Here is a 27,336-nt window from a genome sequence, read left to right as displayed (position 1 = left end):
CCTATACACTCACCCTTGTGCATACGGAGTCCCAGCTTTCGTCATAATATACCGCCTCGAAAACTAATCCGCCTGTGGATGGCTCGCTTGGTCCTCCTCAGCCAACAAATTCCAAATTAGCAGCCGTAACTTTGATGATTGGATCATCGCGTCGGCGGCGTATCGCGTGGCCAATACCATCCCGTACTCTCCCCGCGTGATGAACGAAAAATCTCACTCGACTCGTCCTTTCGAGGGGAAAATAAAATTCAAGGGGGGGGGGGGGTGCCAACTTCTCTCCAGATTGAAGAGTTTTACAACAGCGAAGAGAGACCAGCCAAAGATTCCTTAATTATCTCCTACCCCTCTGCGAGATCCCATTAATATTTCAGATGTTCCGTCAGACTCTTCGAACCATTTATTTATCGCTCAAACTATTCCTTCGTGGAATTTCGAAATTTTCTCCTCGCATACTTTTCAGAGTCTGTACGTATTATCATTTATAATTGTCCTAGGTTTCATTACGCGTAGAATTCTTGTATTAATAGATTTTCAAGCAATCCGATAAGAAAATTTTAATCCACCATTTATTATTAAGGTCTCTCTAATTGCGAGGAATAGCGGCCAGTGGAAAAGTTAATATTGAAATGCTCCAATTAAATGTTTGATTACTTCTAACGAGGTTTTTATACCGTTACCCGGATTTAAGCAGCTAAATTGATATAGCACTTAATCCTGCTGATTAATCGAAAATTAAATATTTATTTTTTTATCTTCTTGCGCTTATTACTTTCTCCATAAGCAACGGGAACATTGATACCTATATAGAATTTGCGAGATGGAACTTTTGTGCAGGAAAGCAATCCTGATAGATATTGTATATACGTCGTTGTGTATTTCAATCTAAGTTGGGACTATAAAATTGGAAGGCACCGCGTTATTTTATTTCATAGAATAAAACTTTCCACCATAGATTTGCATTTAAGTATCAAGCTACCACCGGCGAAGCGCAAAGTTCATATGAAATTTTATGAACTTTGTAATACGCTATACACAAATCTTTTCCATAGTTGAAAAACTTTAATATCAAGCGTCTGCACTATCGTTGATCTCGTAGAGCGTATATACAGCATCTCCAATTGTTTGATTCGGAAACGATGCAGAGTCTACGCATCTACGACTATAAACGTATAACAGTTTCAAAGTAAGCCAGTCGTCGCGCTCGTATGACATAATCGCAAGAAAGTCATTCGCCACTTTGCATCTTTCAGCCCGCGATCACCGATCACTTAAAATACATTCAAGGATGATAAATGATAAATAAAATCATCTTCTATCCATCTAATCATGTTTTGCAAGCTTACGAGCAACGTTTGGTCGCTCCAATTGTATTCTAATTAATCAAACCACTAGTCTCGATTACAATAACAGCTCAACAGTCAAATATTAATCGTTCATCGTTCCACAAGATTCTAATGGTTTATTCTCCAGACTTTTCCATCGGTTTATGAATTTCCCGTTTGAAAAATCAGCCAAGTCTCTCGTGCAGCGTTGTTGAAAAACGAAATCTCGCGCGAGTGGGAGAAGTGAGGGAGGGTGAGGTTAAATGATGGGTGGGGTACAAGGTGGGGGGGGGGGGAGGGGGGGATGATGCGAGAGAAAAAATTGTCACGCGTGGTTTAAGGATTTTGGTCCGCACGGTTTGGTATCCGTTGCCAGTGGAGGCAACTGTATGAAAGCGTAGAATCAATACGATCCTCCCCCCTCTCCCCCTCCTCTTCGTTCGGTGCACCAATTGAGCTCGTTGAATCTGTGCCCCGAGCCACGCGGTTACGTATGCCAGTTACGCGTACACACGGCCACTCAGCGAGCACGTTCGTGCACGCTCCAACACTCTCTCGATCCTCCCCGCTGGCGATGTATGCGTGCCGGAGCTGCTGAACGATCCACTTGCGATCGATGAACGTCCCGAAGATGAACGGGAGACGAACGCGTAACAGCCACCAAACAAACTCATCCGTGTAATTGATAAATTGACAGATTAATTCAATCACTGCCAATATTGCCTCTCCAACCGACCGATCCCCCCTCCTTTCCCCCTTTCGTAACCACACTTCCCACTCAAACCCTCGCTCCCCATTAACTTTTCTTATATATATATATATATATGTGTGTGTGTAACACAGTATTACTATGTACGTTAGGGAAACGATTCAACGTTTCCTCACGGTTTTTCCCACCTTCCAAACAAATCCAACCAACTTCAACTTGAAAAATCTTAGCCACGGTCACCCGCATTTTTGAACAGAATTTTGGTAATGATCGTGGAAGGTCCCACGGGGGAGTCCCTGTTCCCGCTGGATCAGGGGAGAGAGAGAGAGAGAGAGAGAGAGCCCCTATTTTACTCGATGTTATACAGCTAGGATCTATTATTGTTATGGACATAATCGGAGACGTCTTGAATTTATGTGGCAAAAAGGGGCGAGATGCCGAAGAGTCGCCACTTTAGTCATTAAGCGAGAAGAAATCGGGGTGCGATGGATGAAATCGTTTTAAAGAGAATATCGTGGCCGTTTGCGAGCTAAAAGGTTGGGTGGGCAAGTTCCGTATCGCGTCCGTATCCGCCCCTGGAGCGGAGTGGAAGGGAGAGGAAGCAGCAGCAGAGCGCGAGGCTAGGGTGGGTGAGCCAAGGGAACCCGCACCGACGCGCACGCACACACTCTTAAATCGACTTTTCCTCGTGTCTCTCCATTTGACTTTTCGCTCGACTCGATTCCGCCGCATTGCACACGCTCCTTTCGATCCACTCTCCTATTCGAGCGGACGTTTACACTCTGTACTATACGGAAAGCCTGGGAGGGACTCCGCACACTGTCTTTTCACCCTCCCATTCTCTACCCTCTCTACCTTAATTTTACAAATTTTTCTCATTTAACCCAAACCCATACCCCCTCCTCCCTATTTAACAATTTTTTCATTCTTTCGAGCAACTAATTTTACTCACTCGTGAGATCGACGAACGAGCTCGCGATCTTTGATGTTTTAAAAAAATTAAATCTCTTCTTTTTATTCAAATTTTTTGATAATTTTTTCGAGGTCAATGACTATCTATTGTCTGTTCCGCAATTTTTAAATTTCATTTTTATTCGTTTCGTGGTACCCAAGGTCATCGGGTTTCGAGATCATTGGATAGACTCGATCCCTCGATTATTGAAATCAGTAAAAGTTACGCGCTCTCATCGGTTCCTCTGGAAATTCTCTGATAATTTTGAAGAATCTCCGATATAGGCATTCGGTTTATTACATTCCGTTGGCCTTTGAATAATGAAAGTGTGCAGGAGGAAATTTTTAAGAGGCTGTCCATCAATTTTCGCGTTGATTTACTAGAAAATAAAATTCTCCCTGAATGCATGAAGAATTAGATTGACGCTGAACGAGTATAGTGCAATAAACGGTGGAGTGTTGTAAAAAAAATACAAGTCGAAAACCGTTTCGTTCAATATTCTACCAAGCACTCAACTATACTGTATATGTAAAAAGCATATCCCACCCCCCAAAAAAGCTGCAACTCTTTATAAAAGGTATAAATGGGCACATTGCTTAATGAAAAAAACATTCGAGCCTCAGTGGAGTTTTACGATTATCGACTGGAATTCGATAAATCCCCCTACTATTTATTATAAAGCTGCGTGTAAATAGTCTGGGGAACTGCGTATCTATTAGAAATCTGTCGACGAGAGATAGCGATTAGGGATTAAACGTGAATTCAAGGGGAATTATCATCCTTTGTTTATCCACGGCGCTGCTCAAGAACGAATGATCGAATGGATGGGATTCTCAGCGGGGTCCCGGACGAGGAAACGCGTTCTATGGTCCGAGCAGCTCGAGTTCCGCTTCCGGATATTCCTTCGGGACATCCATGGCCCCTTAAATGCCCAGCATCGTGCCCCTTCGATGCTTAATGGCTTGTGATATCCGAGCTTCGATATCGACTCTCAATCGTTTCGTAATGAATTTCCGCGCGAAAGCCAAGATTTATCTTCCCCCTCGCCTCACCACCCTCCTATCTATATTTACCTTCCCACGATATAACTCCGATATATGAAACACGCAACTCGAGAAACCGTGCAGTTATTCTTGCAATTTATAGTTGGTTGCAAAATTAAATTTTATTCTTATTCTTCACGATTGGTTGATTATTTTTTAAGAATGTGTCCAAGGTACACGAGTTCGTACGACATATATATATATACTATATGTACATACTTGAAACAGAAGAGAAAAGTTGGCTGATGCGGGTAGCGATGATTACGTTAATGCTGATTAACCGTAATTGGTCCAAAACGGATGTAGCGGGATAATTTCGCTTGCAGTATCAACGTACTGTTTTATCTCAAGAGAACTACTTGGATCATGATTATAATTTTATTCCAAATTGCGCAATTGCTCAAAGTGAAAAAGTACCAACGTAATAAATAGCATTTGAAAAATATTAAACTAATTTTCTCTACACTATTCTATAATCATTTATCATTTCTCTACTCTTTTATATCAAGTATTTCAATTTCGTTATCAGTATATACGTGGAAATGTGCGAAAAATACTATAATTTAAAAATCAACGCGATAATTAGCATTTAACAAAAATTAAACAAATTAATTTTCCAAATCTTCGCAATCATTTAAAATTTCTCTATAAGTACATCAGTTATTTCACTCACTTTATCATCTATAACACAAAACTATATATAAAAAAAATCCTATTCGAAAAATCAGCAAGTTCCGATAAATTCCTTAAAGAAAGGAGTGGAAGAAACTCGACTCGCGACCGAAGGATAATCTCCTCGAAATCACTTCTTCATCAACATGATAAGAGGGGTGGAGAAATTGGGAGAACGCGAATGTTATCGCGTGGCGCGTTGACAGATATCGGAGGACGTTAATTGAGGGCTGTCGCGAGGAATCAAGGGCAAGAGGTTTCCCAGTTGCAGGCTGAGAGAGTGAACGAGCGGGCGCACTCGAGGAGAAGTTGCTGCAGACGGCTGGAATTGGCTTACAGAGAGAGAGAGAGGGCTGTGGTGGCTGAAACCGGGAAAGATCGATCCTGGCCGGAGCACTGGAACGGTTATCCCGTTGAAATTCCTGTAATTTTCGAGACTTTGGACGCATGCGGTCAGGCTTTGGAGAGACGCAGGGGGGTCGAAGGGAATCTGCCGGCCCGGGGTGGGGGAAGCTAGAGAAGAGGATAAAGTGGGAGTGGTGGTAAGCGTATGCGAGTAAAGAGGTTAAAGCACGGGGGAGCTACGCCATATATGTAAAGCTAACCTCCGTTAAACGCGTTAGCTCAGCGACGAGCATGCTCCGATGCGCCTAATCAAAATACATTACACCCTAGCTCTACACGTACGTACGTACGTACATACGTATATATGTACGTACCCATCAGACGCTGATTACAAAATCAAGAATTGATCCCTATAGCCACATGTATATATATATGTATATGTTCTGAAACGAATCACAATTCTTTTCATTACTGTCTCAATCGAGCCTATCTGGACTCGACGGAATATAAATGATTTGCGCTTCAAAATTGAAGAATTACAACCGCTGGTTGTATGTGGTAATGCTCTGTACGTGTATATGTTTAAGAGAGAGAGAGAGAGAGAGAGAGAGAGAACTGTAAGAAAGCGGTTTATTTGGTTCGTGTCGTACCACGTGCCAAGTTAATCCTCCTTGAATTAATCTTGACCATTTTTAGGGACGAGTTGCTGTTGGTGGTCAAAGTACATGATTGGACCTATGAAATCTATTATGATTATAGAGATGATGTGTGTGTGTGGTGAGAATAATAATTATTGTTTTTATTATTGTTATTATTGGTCGAGAGACAGGGAGCTCGACCCAGTCAAGACACCATTAAAATACATATACCTACTATATTTACTCACGGTTCGTTTCGTCCTCGATTCTTTTCAACGAGAGGACAATGCGTGCTCTTAACCTCTTAACAGCGTATATCGCAATATTACATTTAGACCAATGTACAATAATTGTGTTGTGTGTGACACAATATTACGCTTCGCAACGCGATACCATACTTCGAACTGTCGTTAATTTTATTCTACTTTGTATGTATATATTATAATAGTCTTTCTCACGAATCGCCATGGATTAATTCGTCGATCGCTAGTTTCTACCACGAGAATTGTTTCGGGTTTAATCCGCTCGTTTTCTTCGATGAAATATGAGAAGGGTTGATTGGTTGAGAAAGGACGGAGAATTGGTGATTTATTTTGTAGATTTGATTTTCGTGTTTCGTTCCGTTGCGTTACCAGCAGCTTTGGTCCCGCATATATATATGTATGTATAGTTGACTCGGTGGTGTCTCGCACAAAAGATGTGGCGGGAGGCTTATTAAATTGTGTCATCCATGAATAAGGGCTAACGCGCTGCATCCAATTTAAGCAGCTTAATTAATTCCCTTCAATTCGTTCCCCGAGAGCAGCCAATAAAGAAAGCTGGACCGACCGGTCAACGAGCGTCGTCGATGCCACCGCAATATTGTCCCTAATGAAATCTTCGTTAATAGCTTCTTTACTCGGTTTTTTAACCTCCAACTGCAACAACTCGGCTCTCCTCCAGCAATTCAAATCTTAATTAAATCGCTTAAGGTCGTCGAGTTTCGTGGAAACTTACTTTACACCGTTTCTTCGTTTTCTCCATGTATAGGTCTATATATATATATTTGGAGAAAATTGTTTCAGCCATTGTTAATCGATTGAACACATTCTTTTTTTCAAATTTTACACGATTTTCTCAGCATCTTCCCTTATCTATCTATTCTAAATTATTCATAATGAAGAAATTGTTTGGTTCGACCTGTGTTTTTAAGTTTGATGACAGTGGAGTAAAAATCTAAAAATAAATGTGCTTCAAAGATACTTGGAAGACTCGTGTAAATTTCTCGACGCTTCCTTCGTCCAGCTTTTCACTCTAACCGTGCATGCGTCCAATAATTAAAATCCTAATGGAATAAAACTACGCGTTTGCGTGGAAGACCACCGGGAATTTAGTTGTGAAATCGTTCCGAGAAAGCAACGTGTCATCTCGTGGCAAATGCTGTGATCTTAAAGCGCAAAGCGAGCATGTGCATTCCGTTCAAGTTGAAGCTATTAATTCAGCGTGAAATTCGTGGAGATAGGCCAATCATAGCTCCTATATATATATATATATATGTATACAGTTGGAAAAGACACGAGGGATTACGAGAAAATTCTATTAGAAAGAATTTTATTACTCCCAACACGATATTGTCGAATATATACAAATGTATCTACACCGAGACAAAAGTTATTTCATTCGAACAAATCTTTATTCGAACACTCGCCAATAAATATTTAATTTTATAAACGATTAACGAAATTAAATAAAAATTAGTCGAATCAAATCAATTTTAATTCGTTCAATCAAATTTCATTAATATCGAATAAATATTTATTTACGACTGCGTTCAAACAAAATTATTTAAATCAAATGATTGTTTTTCTTCGTGTATATATAGCTATAGATTCTCGATGGATGATTCGCTGTTTGCTTCAAAGTTTTCTCATACTTCAACATTCTTTGTGACTGAATATATATATATATGTTAAAATCTATAAGGAGTGGTGCGAATAAATAAAAGACAAAGGTTATCGTACGTCAGTATTAGGCTGAAACATGATTCGTACAAGATAGACGGGAGAAAAGATTAGACAATTGAACTAAATCGGTACTGGCGGGCCATAAAATAAAATATGATTTATGCGTCATTCGCCTGTGGCAAAGGATTCTATCGAGTTCCATAACTTACTTGGTCATCTTATTTGTTGAATTCAAAGCAATAAACCACAAGTGGCAATAATTCGATCACCACTATGAAATATTTAATTCTTAGAATTATATATACTATATATTTCCAACTTAACCCTAATCTATCGAGGTAATTGCTTTAACCGAGTAACTTTATATTTTTCCGTACTTGCCTGATTAAGAGAACTGTATAGTCAATTATGTGCTATTAATAAAACGTCTCAGCTATACGAACGCTATTTTAAAGCTTTGACGTTATAAAAACTTAAAAAAAATATTTTTCAATACTCCTGTACTAATAAAGTAAATACAAGAATGCTGCTTCCAACATTTTTTAGCTCTCGAAGCAAGCTCATTTATAAAGCCCACGTGACTCTCTAGGAAAACTGCGGCTGAGTTTGCAGCGGCGAGAAGCTAATTAGAAAATTATCGCTTTTAATTGCGATTCGTGCCGAAGTTGTGCAATGACCACCGGCCAATATGCACGCGCGATTGTCGTCGCGTGCCAAATTATTGAATGCTGACGTCATCACTCAGCAGCCCTAAGTGATAACGATTTGCTCGTTATTATCGATACAGCCAATTGTGCAATTAACGCCACTCTCTAATGATCTCGCTTATAATCCACGGAATTTAAACACGTAGCACTGTTTTCCATTAGTTCGATTCGGTCCTCTTCAGCATACACGGTTCAACGCAGGTAATACGAATTATGTTGACCATGAGTGTTCATCGGATTATATTCTGAGTAAAAAAATCCAATTAATTATATCTTGTCTCGTAACGTTTTTGAATTATTTGATTTTTTAATAATACTGCCTCAGCTGCGTGGAAAGAAAAGAAAACGTAAAAATCAAAAAGGCAAATACTTTTCTATTTTTTCTTACCATTTAAGCGCACAATTTTACAAAAGAATCAAATAATTAAAAAATAATACAAAATGTTAATAAATTTTAATCTCCAATGTTTCTTACTCAAATTGTGATTTAAAAAGCTTATGATAAAAATATTTCTTCTATATGCCTTGTATTTCGGCACTTATTTGTACCACCGAATCACAATTTCGTGTTTTGCTTTGTTTAAGAGAAAAAAACGAAGTAACCAAAAGTATCCGAAGAGGTAAATTTATTCTCTTTTATGTAGAGTAAACTAGGTTATAGGGAAGAAAGGGATATTAAATTTTCGTCGGTTGATTAAGCTTGCTAATCCCTTTCCATTCCTACAATGACGGTGGGGTTTGCTTGTTGGATCGAATAGGGTGTAGCAGCGAGATTCAAAGTTGTGGTTTCACTTCTGGCTGGTGGCTATTAGCTTTCGGTTTGTACAAGAGTTAGGCAGGACATACGCGCCGACAGAAGGGACGAAATGTAGCGAAGCTAATCCACCAGGACGCCCTCCGGCTGATATCCAGCGGGGAGGGGGATTTTATCCCTGTAGAACCCTAAATGCACAAGGATACACCCTGAACCTACAGGCGACGCGACGGCATGTGGCCTTGGGACGTATTTGCGGTGCTCGACCATCCGTTACAAACATTATGCCACTGTTTTATTGTGCGATCAACCGATTGCCCTGTTTTTATGTCCAGAGGATTCGACTCTTCTTACAGCGTATGTTCGCACTGTGGTGGACCAGTGATTCAGACGTGCAAACTTGGTGAATTTTGTCGGATCGATAACGATTTAGCACGTCGTTCGCCAAAATCTTATTTCGAGTCATTTTCTGCCACTCAACACTCTGTTTTATTGTGCGATCAACCGATTGACCTGTTTTTGTATCCGGAGGATTCGACTCTTCTTATAACGTATATTCGCACTGTGGTAGATCAGTGATTCGACGTGCAAACTTAATTCGAACTATCAATAACGATTTATCTCCTCATCGTTCTCCAAAATCTTGTTTCGAGTCATTTTCTGCCTCTTAACATTTTTTAGAGTTTATACGTTTAGAGCATGGTAATTTAGTAGGGTTACTACATGTATTCTTTGCAACAAAAGTATTTTACATTATCTGGAGCAAGTGTATTTTATACTTTATGAGCTTTAAATAGGAAGGATTCATTTAGTTTGCGTGAAATGGAGAAGTATGTGCTGCGACTACTTTATTGATTAGAGAATAACTTGTGGTTTTTTCCTCATATAAATCTTTTTTTATATATTATAAATTGTGAAAACATGTCTGCCTATTACGTGAGATATCTTTGGATAACACCTATCCTAATCTTTTATTTATCATCGAAACAACAATAAATTGTTTATCCGAATTTATATTTGTCCAAACAAATGAGTTTGTTTATTATTGTACAGGAAAAATCATTAATAATAAATGTATCATCTAAATATCAGAGACAGGACAGTAAATGTGATGATTTATTTAGATTTTGTACAATTTTCATGTTAACGGGTCATCTCAAATATACTGTACATGATATTTTGCTATTTTCTTTCTTCTTTCAATAAGCTTTCAGTCGAAAATATTTTAACAAAGTACGATGTTTTCGTAACACGTGAAAATGAAGTTTAGACGATATTCTTTGTAAAACGAAGTATGTTTGAAATAAAATATATTTCAATATCCTTTGGCTGATATTTGACACGACTATTGATTGATAATAAGAATATTTTTCGTATTAAAATTAATAATTCGATGCTTTTGAAATAATGATAATAGCACGGTTGAAATAAAATAATCGGATGAATTAAGTCTGCGTGAATACACGAAATTGTTGTTTTGCCATTACAAAACGAGCCTTGCTAATATCTATGTATTTATTTAATCTCGTTACCGCGCCATCCGCTTTAGACTTTTTTCACCGATCAGAGTACCTATAATGAATACTTTATTCCATCGATTTATCTTCATTAAAGGCATTTTTAATGGTCGTAAATAAAACTGTACTGCACGAGGTATATTTTTACATGGAACGTAGCCAAACACGAAATTAGTTTTGTGACTTTTTTTGGTGAAAGCAAATATTAAAAGTATAGAGGAAGAGGGGGAGGGGGGGGGGGAGGAGGTTGGAGTAGAAAAAGCTAGTAAAATTGACAATTAACCGTGGTAGAAAGAGTAGCAAGATAAAAACCCAAAAATTGGTAGAATCTAGTGATTTTAAAACCCTACGTACATATATAAATATATATATATATGTAGGATAATATGAAATTGGCGATAATTGCAGAGAATTTAATGGAATTCTTGTTGAGCTTTGCAGTAAGATAACTTTGAAGCGCGGATATGTAGGCGAAATGTTGAAATTGGCGCTGTGAAAGCATCTGGGCATGAAGTAGTGAAGCGTTGGAGGAAAATGTGCATGGCGGATAATGAAAGCAAAAGCTGCATACTCGTATAGTGGCAAGGTCAGACGGTCCAAATGAAAATTGGCTGAATTTCGTTAAGTTTGGCAGCAATTACTTTTGATATCCGACACGCGGGTGTAATTGCGTTTGGCTGCTTGCTTCGGGGTCTCGGGAGTAGGGGTAATAATTTGCTAATATCAATTTCAAATTTCAATTAGTATCATCTCGACGTTCTCTCTTTGGCCCGCTTCGCTTCGTCCCCCCTGGCTCGCTTTCCGGACCCCACAGGAGCACGCCATGATCTAAAATTCAATTTGTCCCTTCGTACTGGAGCCGCAAAGAGCGACTGAAGGTCAGAACGAGATGGAATAAAGGATCGAGCCAGTAGTGTGAAATTTCCTCCACTCTTATACTATGCATATATATATATACTTGTCTCTTTCCTTCCTCTCTATACTATATATATAAAGTATTTTCAATTAATTTTCATCACAAGTGCTAAAATACACCACGTCTACTCGATTAAAACTATAATTACCTGAAAAATAATTAAACACAGCTTGCAATATTATGATATGTATATGTATATTTTCGTGAAATAAATAATGAACAATTTTGAAATTGCCCCCTCTTCTCGTAAATGGAGCACGAGGCCTGTAAAAAACGCATGCGCGAAAGGTTTACCGATTATAAATTGATAAGCCGTCGTTTATTAAGTTCTACGACCAATGCCTGCTTAGGCAAAGAGTCTTTCTTCCCCTCTCTCTCCCTGATACATTCGTTATTTATTTACGCGAGTTTACAATCCCTCTAATGGGGATCGACGTAATCGGTCCACCTCACCCCGCTTCGAACGCCACTCTCTCTCTCTCTCTCTCTCTCTCTCCCTGCCACCCGCTCCCCCTCGAAGCCAAACCCCCACCAGTCTCGCGACCAGCCTGCTCTTAATCACGTTTCATCCCGCTTTTGCAAAATCCGCGTGTCGCTGGAGGCCCGTCAAATCGGGACTACGTCGTTTCACCCCTCGACGCGGGATACGATCTACAAAAAAGAACCACCGAAATATCCGATTACGCCCGAAAAATATCAACCCCTCTCTACAATTCTCTCCCTCTCTCTTTTATTTTCTATCTTTAAAACGTTCTTCCCTCACGAATTTCTTCATTTTCTTGCCAACGACGCGCACAACAGAAATTAAAAGCAGACCAACTTTTTCCCTCCAATTAACTAAACAGCATAACTGAAAATTGCCTTTCACTTGATTAAGAAAAATGTGCTTAACTTTAACATGCCTCTCTCTCCATACGATTAAGTTATCACGTGCTACACTGTAACCATTGTTGCATTTAATGCAATTACTCAATGTTACAACAATTCGCATTCGCGAAATTCAATTCGCTCGGAGATTAAATGGCGTCTAAATGAAGTTTACCAGCTTTCTCTGCTGAAATTCTGTTTTATTCTCTGCATAGGGAAGCAAAAAACGTACTCGTGAAAATGAAAAACATTTAATATTTAAGTGGATCCATGCAAGAGTACGGATGATCATTCGGTAATAATATTATTGAGTGTGCAATATTGTAAGAGATATAAACGATTTTAATAGATGTATATATCGTTCCATGGTTTTATTTATCAATCGAGATTTATACTCTGTGTGTGTATGTGTGTTTTAACTCTATATTATAGAATTTAGTCTTTTGGAGTGAATTCGATGTATACGCCATTAGTTGCTCGTAAGACTAAAGCTTGGTACGCGCCGATATCCTCGAAAGTTTGAACACTTTTGACACTCCACCTTCTAAGAATTGCAGTCATTATGAACTTCATCTCTAATTGTGCGAACTTTTGACCTATACAGTTTCTCGGTCCAGCACTGAATGGAATATAAGCAAAGGGATGTCGTCCAATTAAATTTTCTGGCAAAAATCTGTCTGGATCAAATTTGTCTGGATTTGGCCAGAACATAGGATTCCTATGTGTGAGCAATGTATTGAAACTTATCGATGCTCCCTTTGGAAGTGTGTAGCCAGCTGGAATATCATTATTTCTAATTATGACAGTTGTAATTGAGATTAAATTTTTGTTATTTTTTTCTTTCTTCAGGATTGCATACCGATTTCCGTACTATTTAGCAATGTTCTAGAGAACACTGGTACAGGTGGATACAATCGCATTACTTCTTTCAACACTCTATCCAAGTACTTTAATTCTGTCAAATCCGAAACAGTTGCCGATCGTTTATCATCCCCAAATACAGCTTTTAATTCATCGTGTAACTTTTTTTGCACTTCGAGCTCGTTACCCAGGCAGAACAAGGTCCAACTGATTGCACTGGCTGTAGTATCGTGACCCTGTATTTATAAAACATCTTTTTTCTCATTGTATTTTCAATTACTAAATTAAAGTTTCTTACTGCAAATATAAATGAATCCACTTGTTCTCGTATTTCTTCAACCGATAAAGGATTCTTCTCCTTTTCGCTTGCATCGAGAAGATGATCGAGAAATGCCTTCTTTTTTGGTCTACCTGTTGATAAGAAATATTTCTATTATGGTTGTTATTTTATAAATATAGTATTTCATAGTATATTCGAGAGTGATACTTATTTAACACACCTAATTCATCAATATTATTATCGTTCTCGTTATGATTGTCACCTGATTTGTTCAATTTTCTTATTTCTTGCTTTTGACGTATTATCTGAAAATAAATTATAGTTCATTTTCTTAAATACATAAATATATATTTTCTCTCACTTTTTCTCCGAAATCTTTCAACATTTTGATTGAAGCAAACATTTCTTTACCCTCTTTGGTATGTTTGAAAATGCATTCTAATGATAGCCATGGTCGAAAGAATCGATGAAACAACATGTCTATAAAGCTAGAGTATAAGAAAAATACGTAAAATGAATTAAATCATGTAATCGATCGATGTATATTATTTATAATATTATTGTTAGAGAAAAATTTTACTTGTACAAAGCCTTATGATATTCAGTTTCACCGTCATCTTCACCTTGAGCGTCGACGCTAATTCCCATTGATGTTTCTATAAAAAATAGATAAATCTGATTAAATAGAGTTTTTCCTTCAAACCATAAAGTATATCGAGTGTGTTTGTACCACATAATGTATCGAGAGTACATTTGGCAACTAACGAGTGCACTTCGATAGGTTTCGTTGGGTCCATTTTCAGTCTCTTTTCAAGGCACATCGTCATAATTTCAGATTTTTCAATCATATTTAACGCGAGATTTTGCAATATATTAAAATGAAAAGTCGGCGTGATTAGCTTCCTATCCCGAAACCATTTTGCACCTGAGATAATGTAAAATTAAATTAGTCTAAAAATCGTAGAAAAATATTTTGTCAGTATATATCATTGTAAATAAATTTTTCAAACTGCACCAGTTGATGTGAGAAGTCCATCTCCAAGCCATGGCAATAAGAAATCATAAAAATGTGACTTTTTTATCTCCTTTGTACTTTGTAAAAGAGCCTTAAAGAATAACGAGAAACAATGATTAACAGGTATTTCTTGATTTAGTTATCACTCACCTCCATGTAATGAGGATTGAAAAGGTGAACCTCGGCTTTAAACAACATCCACACTCTAAATATTCCTTTGGGAAATTGCTGGCCATAACTTAAAATGTTCTTGTTCATTTCTAAAAATAGTAATAATCATTAACATCATTGTTAGATGAAAAGAGAAAATTGTACTCACCCGCTTTGTCTTTCGTCATGTTCAAAATGGCCAAACCAAAAAGTGGTATACCTGGCCCTGGAATTTTGTTCAGAACTATACGAAACATACATGCTTCATAAACATATGGCAAAAATTTTGTTGCAAGGATAACTAAAACCACTGTAAAAAAAATCAGTGTAATCAATTCCATTATGATAGACTTTACAGAAAAATCGCGCTCTCTATTCTTCGTCGGAAGAATCTGCAACAAGTAGCTCAAGCTAAATGATATGATTTGTCGAGTAGAATAACGCTTTTAGGGAAAAGAAAACTAAATAGGCATAAGATAAGCTGTACCGTGATAAATGTTAGAAATATGATAGCGTTGGTTAATTTATTCCGAGTCCTACAATCGTTATCAACATTTTCCCCAATCCTCGAAGAACAGTCAGTTTTACAACAAAATACAAGTAATAGACAGAAAAAACTTTTAGCGTAGACTATAATACCGATTCCTACTTGATAGCTTACCTGCATAATATATTTAAATACCCACACACTAATAAAGATAGTAAGAATGCATTTTTACCGTCGTTACTGATAAAAAGCTGAGAAATAAATGAGAACAATCAACTAATTTCCTTCGCATTTACAAAAGATTTGCCTCGAATGGAAAGAAAATTCTTTTAACTTACCACAATTTAGCGTTGTATAATTATTTGCATCCAGCAGAAATAATTATTTCTGCGAGGCAAAGTTGGAAGATTCAGAGGAATAATCCGACAATGGGATTCTGTGTTTCAGATTGGATCCGTTCAAGCTCATCAGGTCCATAATCATCATAGTCATCACCTTGGCCAGGGTACGACACAGACACAGTCACAGTCTCAGTCGACAGGCAGTCAGGCGGTTTCTAGTCAGCAGCAAGTCAATCAAACGGGTCAGCAACAACAACAACAACAGCAAGCAATTGCTACGGCAGCTCAGCAACCGGTGTCTAGTCAGCCGCAGGTGCCGAGCGGCGGAAGTACCGTAGGGCCGGGGGGTGGTGCGGTCTCAAGAACCGGAAGCATGTTCTGCTATCACTGCCCCCCGGGCCTCCCGGCCCCGCGACTCCCACCATCCCTCGAGTACCCATTCGCCCCGACCCATCCATGTAAGTATATATATAAATTTCTTTTTCTCGAAGATTTCATTTTTTGCTATCTATATGTATATAGTACGTACTTGCTCTACCAATCCCACTTTGCTCAGACAATTGTTTACGAGACCCTCCAGCCAGCTTAAAATTCGATCCAACGAATTCCACCCTCCCCCGTCCCCCGTCCCCCGAGTATCATTCCAAACTGATTCGATTTTTCATTTTCTCACGACCCGATTCGACGACTCTCGATATTAATTCGAGAATGGTAAATATATTTTGGAAAATGTTCCAGAAGCAGAGAGTATTTTATATGCATTTTATATATTGTAGATACAAGGTGTGTAGTGAAATGTAAAAGTTTGTTTAGGTATCGTGTGCATGTGGCTCGACTGGGAGAAAGGGGTTGGAAGAGGGGAAGTGGGAGATTGATTGTGCCGGCACTTGCTCTGGCGGAACACATCGATGAAGTTACATTACCGGCTAGACCGAGTTACGCAAAGTGGACGCTACAAACTGGACGACCGCTAAACTTAATTTGCACTTGGAACCAACTTCCGGTTAGACTGCGTCCCGACGGCTCACTCCGCTCCCCGGAACTTGGACGTACTTTGTCTATTCACCGATCGTTTTCCATCAACTTGTACACTTTATTCCATTCGCACCTATCAACCTTTTCAATTCGACCGTCGTCAATTGATGTCTTCGTGTTTCCTTCGCGATTTTACTCATTCTCGAGGTCCCCGAAACACCGAGGCAACTTTCTCAATGGATAAATAATTTTTTATTGCAACAAGGGCAAACAAAATTTATTGATGGGATTAATCAATTTATTCATATAGCGGATAATTCATTGTGTAATAAACTTTTCCTTGCGTACTCTTTGTCCATTCATCGGTAGTTTTCCCATCGAGTTGTACACTCTATTCCACTTGCGCGTATCAACCTTTTAAATCCAACAACCATCGATATCAACCTCGACTCTTAATTCTATCTTTGAATTTAAGTAGAACATTTCATCCCTTGCTCTACATTTAAAAGCGAAATCATTCAATCCTGGATTAAGAATATCAAGAATACAGCATTAACTTACATTCAATCGTCTTAATCGCCTTTAATTTGCCAAATTAGACGAAATTAGATCATATTCAATATTCTTGGTCCATTAAATTCGATTAAGCGATATTATATACGTGAGTCACGACACACAATCACCAAATTAAACTGGATAAACTAAATAGATTTTAGCCTGGAATTTACTGAATTCGAGCGAGGAATGTTATTATTTATCAACTCGCTATTATATATATATATATAAGGTTATTCGGAAAAATCAGCTGGATTTCAGGCCGTTAAATCAATTTGTTCGAAAGTGTTCGTTAAAAATGCACTTGCCACACTAATATATAAATATCCTTTTAAGCCAATAAATTTGGAATTGGACTAGTGGAGAAAAGGATAGTTGGGAAAGGATGGGAGGGAGGGGGGGGGGGGGGGATTGGATTAGATTTTAAAATGAAATTTTGAGCACAGGTTGATGTAGAACGCGTAATGTAGCAGTGTGTGGTGTGCATGATGGATGATTGAGAGCGATTTCGAGGGGGCCAATGACGGGGTATAGAGTGGAATAGGTGGGAGGGGGGGGTCCTCAGGGACGTCCAAGGGCCCTTGCAGTGGTTCATCCCCCTCCCCGAGTCTTCAGAAGAGCCCCTTTCCTGGCGTAGGCAGTTGGGCGCCCCCCTCTCACCCCCCCCCGTTGGGATAAACAGATTAGGTAACTACGTGATAAGTCGGTAAGTGGGTTCACTCGGCCCACAGTCCAGACCCACCGACATTTGCTCTAACATCTAACTACCTCGTCAGTGTCATTAGTAACGGTCGGGGTGTCATTAGATTTCGCTCTACGTGTAGGTTTTTTTTCACTGACCCTTCGTCACTCTCACACCTACTCACCACACATCAAAACTCTCCTCCTTTTTCACTCTTCGTTTCTTTATTTCGTTATTCCAAATTTCTATATGTATATAACTGCTCCAGTTAATCAGTTTATAGTATATTCCGTAATTATTTTAACAACGAAGCTTTTCTCAAATTTTCACTTGGATTTATTTTTTCAGGCAAGTCGAGAGTCGAGGTTTTTCCCTTTTTAGTTTTAACTTGTGTGCGTTATCAGCAAAGATAGGATTGCAAGAGTACGATGGTACTATGAGCTGGATGGTGAAAGGAAAGCATTCGGGGGAGTCGCAGTAATTGAAGGTTGAAGGTGAGAAGCGGGTGAAACGTCGACGTCGCTACTAAATCAACGAACGTCTGTCGAGAATGGATAAGAACTCTCGGCGATATATTTCAGGATCAGGAGCTGCGTTGCTTGGCAGGCACGTGTGCGATCCCTTTTCGAGGACTCTTGGAAATTAATCTCCTCTTTGTTCCAAGCCGACAGCGACACAAAGCACGAGCTACGCTTTCGCGCTATTCGACGAGAAACTCTCTTACTATAAAAATCACTGAAACTTGCGTAAATTCTCTGTGCAATATTATCTTAGACCTTAAACGGTGTTTTTAGTTAGTGATTCTTTTGCTGAAACTTTAAAAACTTTTATACACGTATACCGTACGTTATATGATTTTAAATATTACATTATTTATTTTAATAAGTAATCTTCACTTGATATAATTTTTTATTATCGGTTTATAATCTTCACAAATACCATGTGCAGAGAGAGAGAGAGAGAAATCTGTCCTGATGAAAGTATGCTATTTTCATTAGGAGGATTCTATAGAGATGAAATAATGAATTTACGACTGCGAAGGATAATGTTGTGTTAGCATGTGTGAGTGAGCGTAGCGCGAATGGGATCATTGGGCAAAAGTCTGGTGTATCGGGCTGCGGCTCGTTCCTAATAAATTGGATCAGACCGACTCTCGATGAGTTGTACGAGTTTTCTGGATCCTAGCTTTACTTCGGCTGACTCTAATCTAAGAACTTGAGTGGATTTCAGTTTGGCCCATCGGTAAATTTATTTATCAGTCAATCTCCACTCTTTGAATTCCCTCTATGGCTGCTAAAATTCCTGTCTCCACCTTGTGGTATATAGTATATAAGGGAAGAGTGGCATGAAAGAGCCACTTTTGAGCAAACGTTGTGAAAAATAATTATTCTAAAGAATGAACATCAGGTTGTTTTTGAAAGAGTCGTTAATTGTTGTATTAAGGAGTGCAGCGCAAGAGCTAGTGAAATGTAATATAAACGAAAATTAAAGTAATTAATTAAAAAAAGCAATATCACACTGAAACAATAACATTTCCAACTATTGTAAACAATCGAAAATTACACGTCAGATTGCGTGGTAAATTAGAAGCTCAGCTGAGCAATTCCGATAATTTGCATTGAAGCACGCGGGGCGGCTGCTCGTAGCAAGAGGCTTAATTGCGCGATGCATGGGCCACGCAGGCGAATTCATGCGGCATCAATTTTGCACATGACGCAGGGGACGATATCTCGCGAATTTCCATGAGAGACAGAGTAGAGCGTGTGTGAGGCAAAGAGAGAAAAAAATTGCAAGGATTTATAAGTATAAAAACAGGACGACGAAACAAGTGCAGGGGGAAGAGACAAGAATTATGATGGAAAAATTATCTCGACGAGTCTCTTTAACTCAGCGAAGAAACGAGCGTATAATAATTGCAGTTGGGGATTTTAGACTAAAAAGTGGAAGATATTAGATGAAAAATTGTGAGAGAGAGATGGAAGGAGTTGAGAAAAGAAGCTTAACAAAATTACGATGCTCATAGATGGTTATGGAAAATTATGAAGAGTAGGGGAGGGGGGGGGGTGGTAGATTGGGGTAGACGCGGCCCTGAAGCCGTTGCACCCCCACCTGCAGGTAGCAAAACGTTGAGGGGGTGGGGAGGAGCCGGCTTGTCGTTCGACGAGAGAACGGTATGAATTTTTATGAGTTTAGGAAATTAATTTGTGTTTTTCGCTAAGCTGGGCTTAGCGCCATGGTAATTAATAGTACTGATTGCTCTGCATCATTGATAAACAGTTCCGGGCTTCGTAACCTTCACCCCCTCTGATATATCCTCCTCTCCTCTTGTATTGTATGCCATATTTTGCTCGCGCCATTCGTCAAACTCCTCTTATTATGGCTATATAATAATTGTTTCCGCGATTTTATCGACGAGAATCCGCCACCATGCACTATCGAATCAACTTGCAAATTGGAAGCTTCAGCATTCGAATAATCGAACCTGTAAATATTTTACGAACAAAGTATAACGTTTAACAATGTGTAGCCTGAATGTATAATCTATGACATTATTGTATTATCGATATAGATAGACAACTAATGGTTTGTAAGCATGACATCATTTCGATTTGCATATGAAAATCAAGCATAATAATGAGGACTTTAGTCCAATACGCTTTTTTATCCTCGAAAAATGGTGATTTTCATTTGTAAACTATATCCAAATTTCTTCCCTGAAAATTACATTTTTTATACCCTTATCGTCATCTCTAAATTTTTGAACATTTTCGTCAATAATGATTGAGTTGATTGTGTTGTTTTGGAAATTGTTCAGATATATACGTATATATAATATAGAGTAATAAGCGTTTTTATTTTCAGACACCAGCTATTCGGCTTATCATCCAGCACTGCACGGGGTGGGCGAGGATTCCTTCGTGAGGAGGAAGCAACGCAGGAATCGAACAACCTTCACACTCCAGCAACTCGAGGAGCTCGAATCAGCCTTTGCACAGACTCATTATCCAGATGTTTTCACGAGGGAAGATTTAGCAATGAAGATCAATCTTACCGAGGCCAGAGTTCAGGTTAGAATCATTTCAAATGCTTTCATTTTAATAATTGCCAAAGATAAGCGTTTATAATTGTATAAATCATCATTTTCAATATCAGCATTGATACGTTTTGGAGAGATTTTCAAGAAAAAAATAGTTTAATTAGCGAGAAGAGCTTGCGAGATTGTACGATATCACTCCATCGTATGCTTTCTCCCAAGCGCTTTGATATCAATTGCAAAATACGACTATAATTGCCCAAATTGCAATGATCGATGTCAGAATTGATACACTTTTGAGAGATTTGCAAGAAAGGGATAGTCAAATTAATGAGAAAAATTCGCAAATATGTACAAGTATATAATAACGACGAGTGGTGTATTCGCGTTGTTTGGTAAGAGGTAGTCGCAGGGACGTACGAAAGGAAGGGGGTCTGGGCCCCAAGGGGCGACCCGACACCCTCAACCTGACGTAATCTTCTGACAGACTAAGCTGGTAATCTCCGGGATTACTTTGTACTCCACAGACCCATCCTCTCTCCACCATATTTACTCTTGGCGCGGTAATTCGCACTGAGAATCCCTGCAGTAGCACCGATTCCAGCGCCAGAAATCCTGTTCTGGAACCTCGGTAACGTCGAACCCTCGTTTCTCCCACATTTTTCCCCCATTTAGCACTATTATTCCTTCACACTCGAAATCGTCAAACACGTTTCACAAAAAAGGTACGTAGACTGTAAATTTTTAACACTCTTTATATGAGGATTTTCTTCGATCAATCGTCTCGTAATCGACAAAAGGATTTAACAATTTTTGCTGAAATTTGGAAATGGTATTTGGCGGGGTTTCTTTGAAAATTGGATACTGTTTGGGAAAGGTGAGAGAGTAAATAGAGAAACTGTGCAAGTAGCTATATCGATAAAATAAAAGCTCCCGAAGGAGATCCGGGACTTAGGCTGGCCATTGTCTGGATGTCAGGAGAGTGTAGAATAAAGGAGCAGGGCTGGGACGATAGAGGGGCCTGGAGTATGACGCAATTACGGCGCAGACTCATTGTTTCATTAGGGAAGACAAAGGGAATCTGGAATAATGGACAAATAGGCGCGTTTATGTAGTGCTGTCCTCCTCTCCTACTCCAATTAGAATCTAGTGAGAGGGGGGAAGGGCAGCTCGTGGAAGCACGTTCTACACACGTACAACGCACACTCGCACACAACGTTAAATTTTGTTTTCCAAAGTGCCTCTGCTCTTCCATTAACAATAATTGTTCACTTACACATTTCAAAGGTTCGAGCAGTTTCATTTGTTTTCAATGTAATCACAGGTGTTTATACTTTTTGACCTTGCGAATAATTCTGCGATCAGTCGATTGTTCGGAGACTGGACTCTCGTGACTTTTTAATTTCTATTAAATAATTTTCAAGAGGCATTGATTAAGAGAGTTGAGGAGGATGCTAGTCGGGCCAAATGGTCTTCTGCGGGGGCAAAGTGGGTTCGTACGCGCCATTAGCAACGTATTTCGGATTAAATTCGCATTGAAAAATAAAGAGGAAGAAAAGGAATGGAGAAAGAGAGGAGAGGGAGGGGAGAGGGGCTATAGTGGAAAACTGGTACAGAGAGGGAAAGAGGGGGAGGGTGGTTGTAGATGGATAAAGAAGGAGAAGAGCAGCAGCGGCGGTGGCGGCGTCGGCGGCGGCAGCGGCGGTGGCGGCGTCGGCGGCGGCAGCTTCCATTCCCAAGAGAATCGCGGCTTTGTTCCCAGCTATTACTCGCTCGTGCAACCCTTAGGATATTATTATATCTACCAGTCTGCCGCTACTACCCCCTCCTTTCTCCTGGAACCACCGGTGTTGGAACCCTGCTCATCGTATTTATTTTATTAAACCATTTTCCAAGCCACCCTCCCTCGCCCCCTCCACCCCCTCCCCTATATTTCTCTTTCAAGAAACTTGCAAAGTATCCATCAGATATACCATAATATACATTATTTGCCATCTCTCGCAGAAAAATTATTGTCAATTTAACCAGGTTTTTGTCACAGAGACCCCCTTCTTTAATAAAATAATTATTCGTTCATTCCACATACCAATTGACTTTCATTTATATTACGACACGAAGAATCAGACGATAGAAAATATTCTTATCACGGTGCTGCTGATCATCCCCTGCTCGATGTGGTTAATGCGAAAATATAAAATTACCGTGGCCAGCTCGCACGTAATAAAATATGTCGGGTGGTGCAAGGTTAACCGAATGATAATTCGAAATATAAAGCCTACGTTAATGGAAATGCGCAAAGTACGGATATTCAGCTGAATACATCAACATTGTTATCGCGCAGAGACACCTCTGGCGAGTTTGCTGATAAGATTTGTTCTTTTCGCGTTAACGTAGAGAGGATTCGAGGATAATGCCGGTGGGTGATCGATCGGAGGAATGCGCGGTGAGTCGCGACAAGTAAAAGCTGATGAAGTGCATTAGGCTAAACGATAAATGAAAAGCGGCGGTTGATGAATAATAGAGAGATAACGGGGGTGGGTGGTGGGGGTGGATAGGGAAAGGTGGTCGGTAAAAGGCAAGAGAAGGAGGCGTTGGGCGACGGAAGCGTGTCGAGTCGAGGCGATGCGATGTGGGAATGGTTGAAGGATAATTGCATACCGCGAGGAACATTCCGCGCGGGGATGCTGGGGACGCGCGAGGAGTGGCTCTTCCGTCGTGCATGTTCAACGAGCCGACAGCAACCACTGCCCCCGAGTGTTTTTTAAAAAGCTCGAGTTCCACTAACGAGACTAACTTGACATAATACCAACTGAAATAGACTTTATTACACCCCCGACGGTCTTCCTCCACCTACCTGCCCCCAGCCAAAACCCTCCTGCCCCTCCACTCTCATAATTCTCTCAAATTCCAGTTGGAGCTATCAGCCAGTACGTCTCTGAAACTTTCCTTCAAAATTTATAAAGAACTATTTAAATCGGTCAAAGTAGAGATTTAGCTAGAATTGCTTTGATATCGTCGATGAATCTGCTGTTGTGATAATTAGTTATTAATTAGGGAAAATTGCGTCTTCGCGTAATTGCAGGTTTTTATATACTTGAAAATTAACGGGAGAAATGGTGATGAGAGAGAAAAAGTGTAAGGGTTTGAAGGAGCTAGTAGCAGAGGAATCGAGATTTCTTCAGCTGCCTCCAGTCAAAATTCTCTCATCGCCAGCCTCTTCAACCTTTTTTTTTTTTAATTGCAGTTGGAGCTATCAAACCACGTCTCTCTGAAACTTCTCCCACCGAAGATTTTAGAATTTTAAGAGAAAATAGTGCTTTAATTATTCTTACAATTATATTGTGGGTGGATGGATTGGAGGTTTATTAATTGGCGATTAATTAAGGGAAATTGTGTTGCGGTGTGATTGAAGGTTTGGTTTCAAAATCGACGGGCGAAATGGAGAAAGAGCGAGCGTCTGAAGGAGGAGCAGAGGAAGCGAGAGGGTGGTAGCAGTGGCGGTGGGGGTGGTGGAGGCAGCGGGGGTGGAATGGAGTCGTCTGGGATGGTAGTAGCTTCGCCTTCGGCGGGACCGTCGCCAACGGGGCACGACCCGGATGGAACGACCGGGAGCAGCGCGCCGGACGGCGAGGATGTCGTTGGGGAAAGCGCGACTGCCTCGAGGAGCCCCAGCACCACTTCCGCATCGGTCAGCCCGCGACCCCAGCAAACTCAGCCGTCCCTGGGAGGCGCCACGACGCCACCCCCCACCCCAATAAGGCCGCCGCCGCCCACCAGCACCGTCGGTGGTCTCGGACCACCCGTCGAGAGGTGAGCTTTTAGCTTCTTCTCTATTTACGTCTTTAGGAAATCCCCTAACCCTTCAACTGCCACCCGCCGACCGCCACAGCGACCCCTCGAATCCCAAACAATACCTCACTAAAGATCCTTATCCTGCTCCGTCTGCCAAGATCCGCTTCTATCTTTCTGGCCCTCTTCCTCTTTTTTCACCTCCCCCCTTGAACCTTCAATATCGTTCAAACCAAATTTCTGGTTCCTCCGTTTTAAAACGAACGAGACGAACTATTTTAATAAATATATATATAGTACATGGTTTTTATATATTTCAAACTCGGCGAGATTCATCATTATTTAATTCCCTCGCGATTTGCGTTCAACTAGAGTTTCCTGGCTCCGAATGCTCGCTCGGCGGTGGAGGTTCTCCATTTTGTAGATTTTTATTCGGTTGGCAGGATAAGCGAAAGTTACGTATTTCGCACAGCAGTCCTCCCTCGCTTCTTCCTCCGTTTCCTTCCAGTCCCCTTGATCCCCTTGGAAGATCCCTCCACCCCCACGAGGCCGCACAGCAAGCAACGCTGAACACGTCGAGCGGAAGCCCGACACGCGCCATTAAACCACTCCGGGACCGGCAGGATGTTATATCCTTCAAATCCTGCCACAGGCTGCGCCTGCCTCTCGCACCGAGTCACACCAAGTTTCCCTTACACTCCTTAAACTCCGAGCAGCTACTTATAAAATCGCTGTAATCGTCGCCTCGTTAACCACGTCTCGCACACCTATGCAACGATTTACGCCATGAGTCACTTTAATGTCTCTCAGCCCCGTTCGCTCTACAGACTTTCCTCCCACCTCTCCTCGGCTCCGACTTTTTTCAATTTCCACGTGAAAGATCGTACCTTCGCTTCTCCCCTTATTAACGGATATTTCATCCCTCGCACTTTTCCCAACTTTTACGTCCCTCAGCCTGAAAACATATTCTCCTTAAAAATTTCAATCATTTCGTATTCGTTAACTTGGCAATTACCTCTCTGGAGGAACAGATTAACGAGGTTCTTGCAAAATTCCAAGATATTCCGGGGAGGCAAAATAATACTGCCTCGCTCTGCTACACGAGAGTCTGGAAAGTTTGTTTTTCTCACAGAGTTATAAGTTTCCGCCTGGTAGAATCTAGCGGCGAGAATGAATTGGAAGGAAATCTACGGTGGTCTATTTATAACATTGTAGAGTTTTGATAAGTAGTCTTCGTGGCTTTGGAGCTAGTGCATAGCGAAGGTACAATGAAAAGGTGAACGAATGTAAGATTCAGAGTCGATTTCGTGATAATTCTCTATCACTAAAAATTAATCGAAATGAAATCCAGATGTTTGCTCAGTGCCAAACGATTCCTTCCTTTAATCCGATATTTCTCAGCTCGAGAGTGGTCATCGCGGTATTAACCACTCAACGCGGATATAAAGGGGCGAACAAAAGCAAAATTCACACTCGATTGGAGAATTATTCCAGCAGCGAGTATTTAATCCAAAGAAAATCTGCGGTGATCTATGTATAACATTGTCGAGTTTCGGTAAGTGGTCTTCGCGGCATTAGCCGGTGCAGGGGGTGAAGGAATAAAAAAGTGAACGGATGCAAGATTCAGACTCGACTTGATAATCCGCGCGAGGGCTGGTATAGCGATGGAATAAGGTGGAGGAAAAAAAAAAGAGAAAAATAAGAGAGGAACCAGCATGTGGCGAACAAAGACGGGGGATGGCCGATATAAGTAGATACGGCGGATATGGGTGGGAGGGGGAGCGAGGTGGGTGGGTGTTGGGAGAAGTAGTAGGAACAGGCTGTTTTTCCACGGTCTCGGCTGGAAAGGCGGGGAGAGATACTACTTCGCCGTCTCCGCAGTTGTAATTTATTTAAAACCGCTCGCCGTAAATATATCCTTATCACTTATTCAGACGCTCGGGAGCTCCTCGACTGCGGGGATGTAAGCTTTGCCTTCTCCTTACCTCTCCCCCGACCCCTTTCCCCCTCATCCGAGGCTTTCACCTTACGAATATAGCCGGCTCGTTACCTTTCTTCGACGGCTGAAGCGCTCGGCCCTAAAAATATCAATGAAATTCATTCTTTGAACCGAGAGACAATCCTAACGCGCTTGCATTTCTATCAATTTATCGCGAAACAGTTTTATATTTTGTTTCAACCGCGGTCCTAACGATTGATTACGTAGGGTTCATTGAACTTTAAATTGCGTGGTCTGTTTAATTCTTGAAGAAATTTCCAGATCGTGTAACGTATCTTTGCTTAATCGAAAATATCGGCTTATTCGTTCAATATCAGGTAGGGATCTCGGTGTCGAAGAGAAACTGCTGGGCTTTATCGAGGGACGTTATGTAACCAAGTTTGTACACTTGATCTTCGAGAAAACTCGGAGCAGGAATTAAACTTTTGGTTAAAAAGTAGATGGACGGTTCAATGTGGTTGTATCGTATACCGTGGTTTAGAGCGAGATAAAGAGAAAATTCATTCCTTATAGGTACCTAGGAATATTGCACACGACTATTCGTAAGCAGTTTTCCGTTTTTCCTGGAAACTTTTCCTTTTGCGATAATGAGTCGTTAGGCTTATCAATGGGGTAAAAATGAATGTAGCTCTCGAGTTAATAGCCCTACATTAATGGCCGTATATATACGGTTTCTTGGGATGAATTAGGGGATGAAAGAAGTTCTTTGGCGAACGTTAATAGAACGTGTTTACTTCTGCAAGCCTACTTTGGCCTCTCGTTGAAAATTAAAAACATTCGTTT

The 27,336-nt window shown here is 40.3% G+C and overlaps 2 protein-coding genes across 3 annotated transcripts in view; one reads left to right on the top strand and one right to left on the bottom strand.

The window, feature by feature from the left end:
- Positions 1 to 27,336, top strand: part of Drgx (Dorsal root ganglia homeobox) — a 46,991-nt gene that overhangs the window by 15,734 nt on the left and 3,921 nt on the right. For both annotated transcript variants that reach the window (XM_066733384.1, XM_066733383.1), the window contains exons 2-4: positions 15,626 to 15,977; positions 20,594 to 20,799; positions 24,178 to 24,575. In XM_066733384.1, coding sequence (XP_066589481.1) covers positions 15,893 to 15,977; positions 20,594 to 20,799; positions 24,178 to 24,575 — 689 coding nt within the window. In that variant the 5' untranslated portion in view covers positions 15,626 to 15,892. The remainder of the gene's footprint in view (positions 1 to 15,625; positions 15,978 to 20,593; positions 20,800 to 24,177; positions 24,576 to 27,336) is intronic.
- Positions 12,742 to 15,102, bottom strand: LOC136777218 (cytochrome P450 4C1-like). Its single transcript, XM_066733382.1, has 10 exons — positions 14,861 to 15,102; positions 14,692 to 14,801; positions 14,542 to 14,632; positions 14,257 to 14,451; positions 14,107 to 14,182; positions 13,888 to 14,014; positions 13,747 to 13,831; positions 13,545 to 13,657; positions 13,245 to 13,482; positions 12,742 to 13,161 (listed from the first exon to the last, which is right to left on the bottom strand). Exons 1-10 carry the CDS (start codon positions 15,030 to 15,032, stop codon positions 12,821 to 12,823), a joined length of 1,548 nt encoding a protein of 515 aa, XP_066589479.1. The 5' UTR covers positions 15,033 to 15,102; the 3' UTR covers positions 12,742 to 12,820.

The sequence above is a fragment of the Prorops nasuta genome, unplaced genomic scaffold (assembly GCF_024137725.1).
Source record: "Prorops nasuta isolate Cenicafe-Biocafe unplaced genomic scaffold, Cenicafe_Pnas_1.2 PNAS00010, whole genome shotgun sequence".
NCBI classification, from domain to species: Eukaryota; Metazoa; Arthropoda; class Insecta; order Hymenoptera; family Bethylidae; genus Prorops; species Prorops nasuta.
The sequence above is the reverse complement of the archived record's forward strand: the minus strand, read 5'-3'. Positions and strand labels throughout refer to the sequence as shown.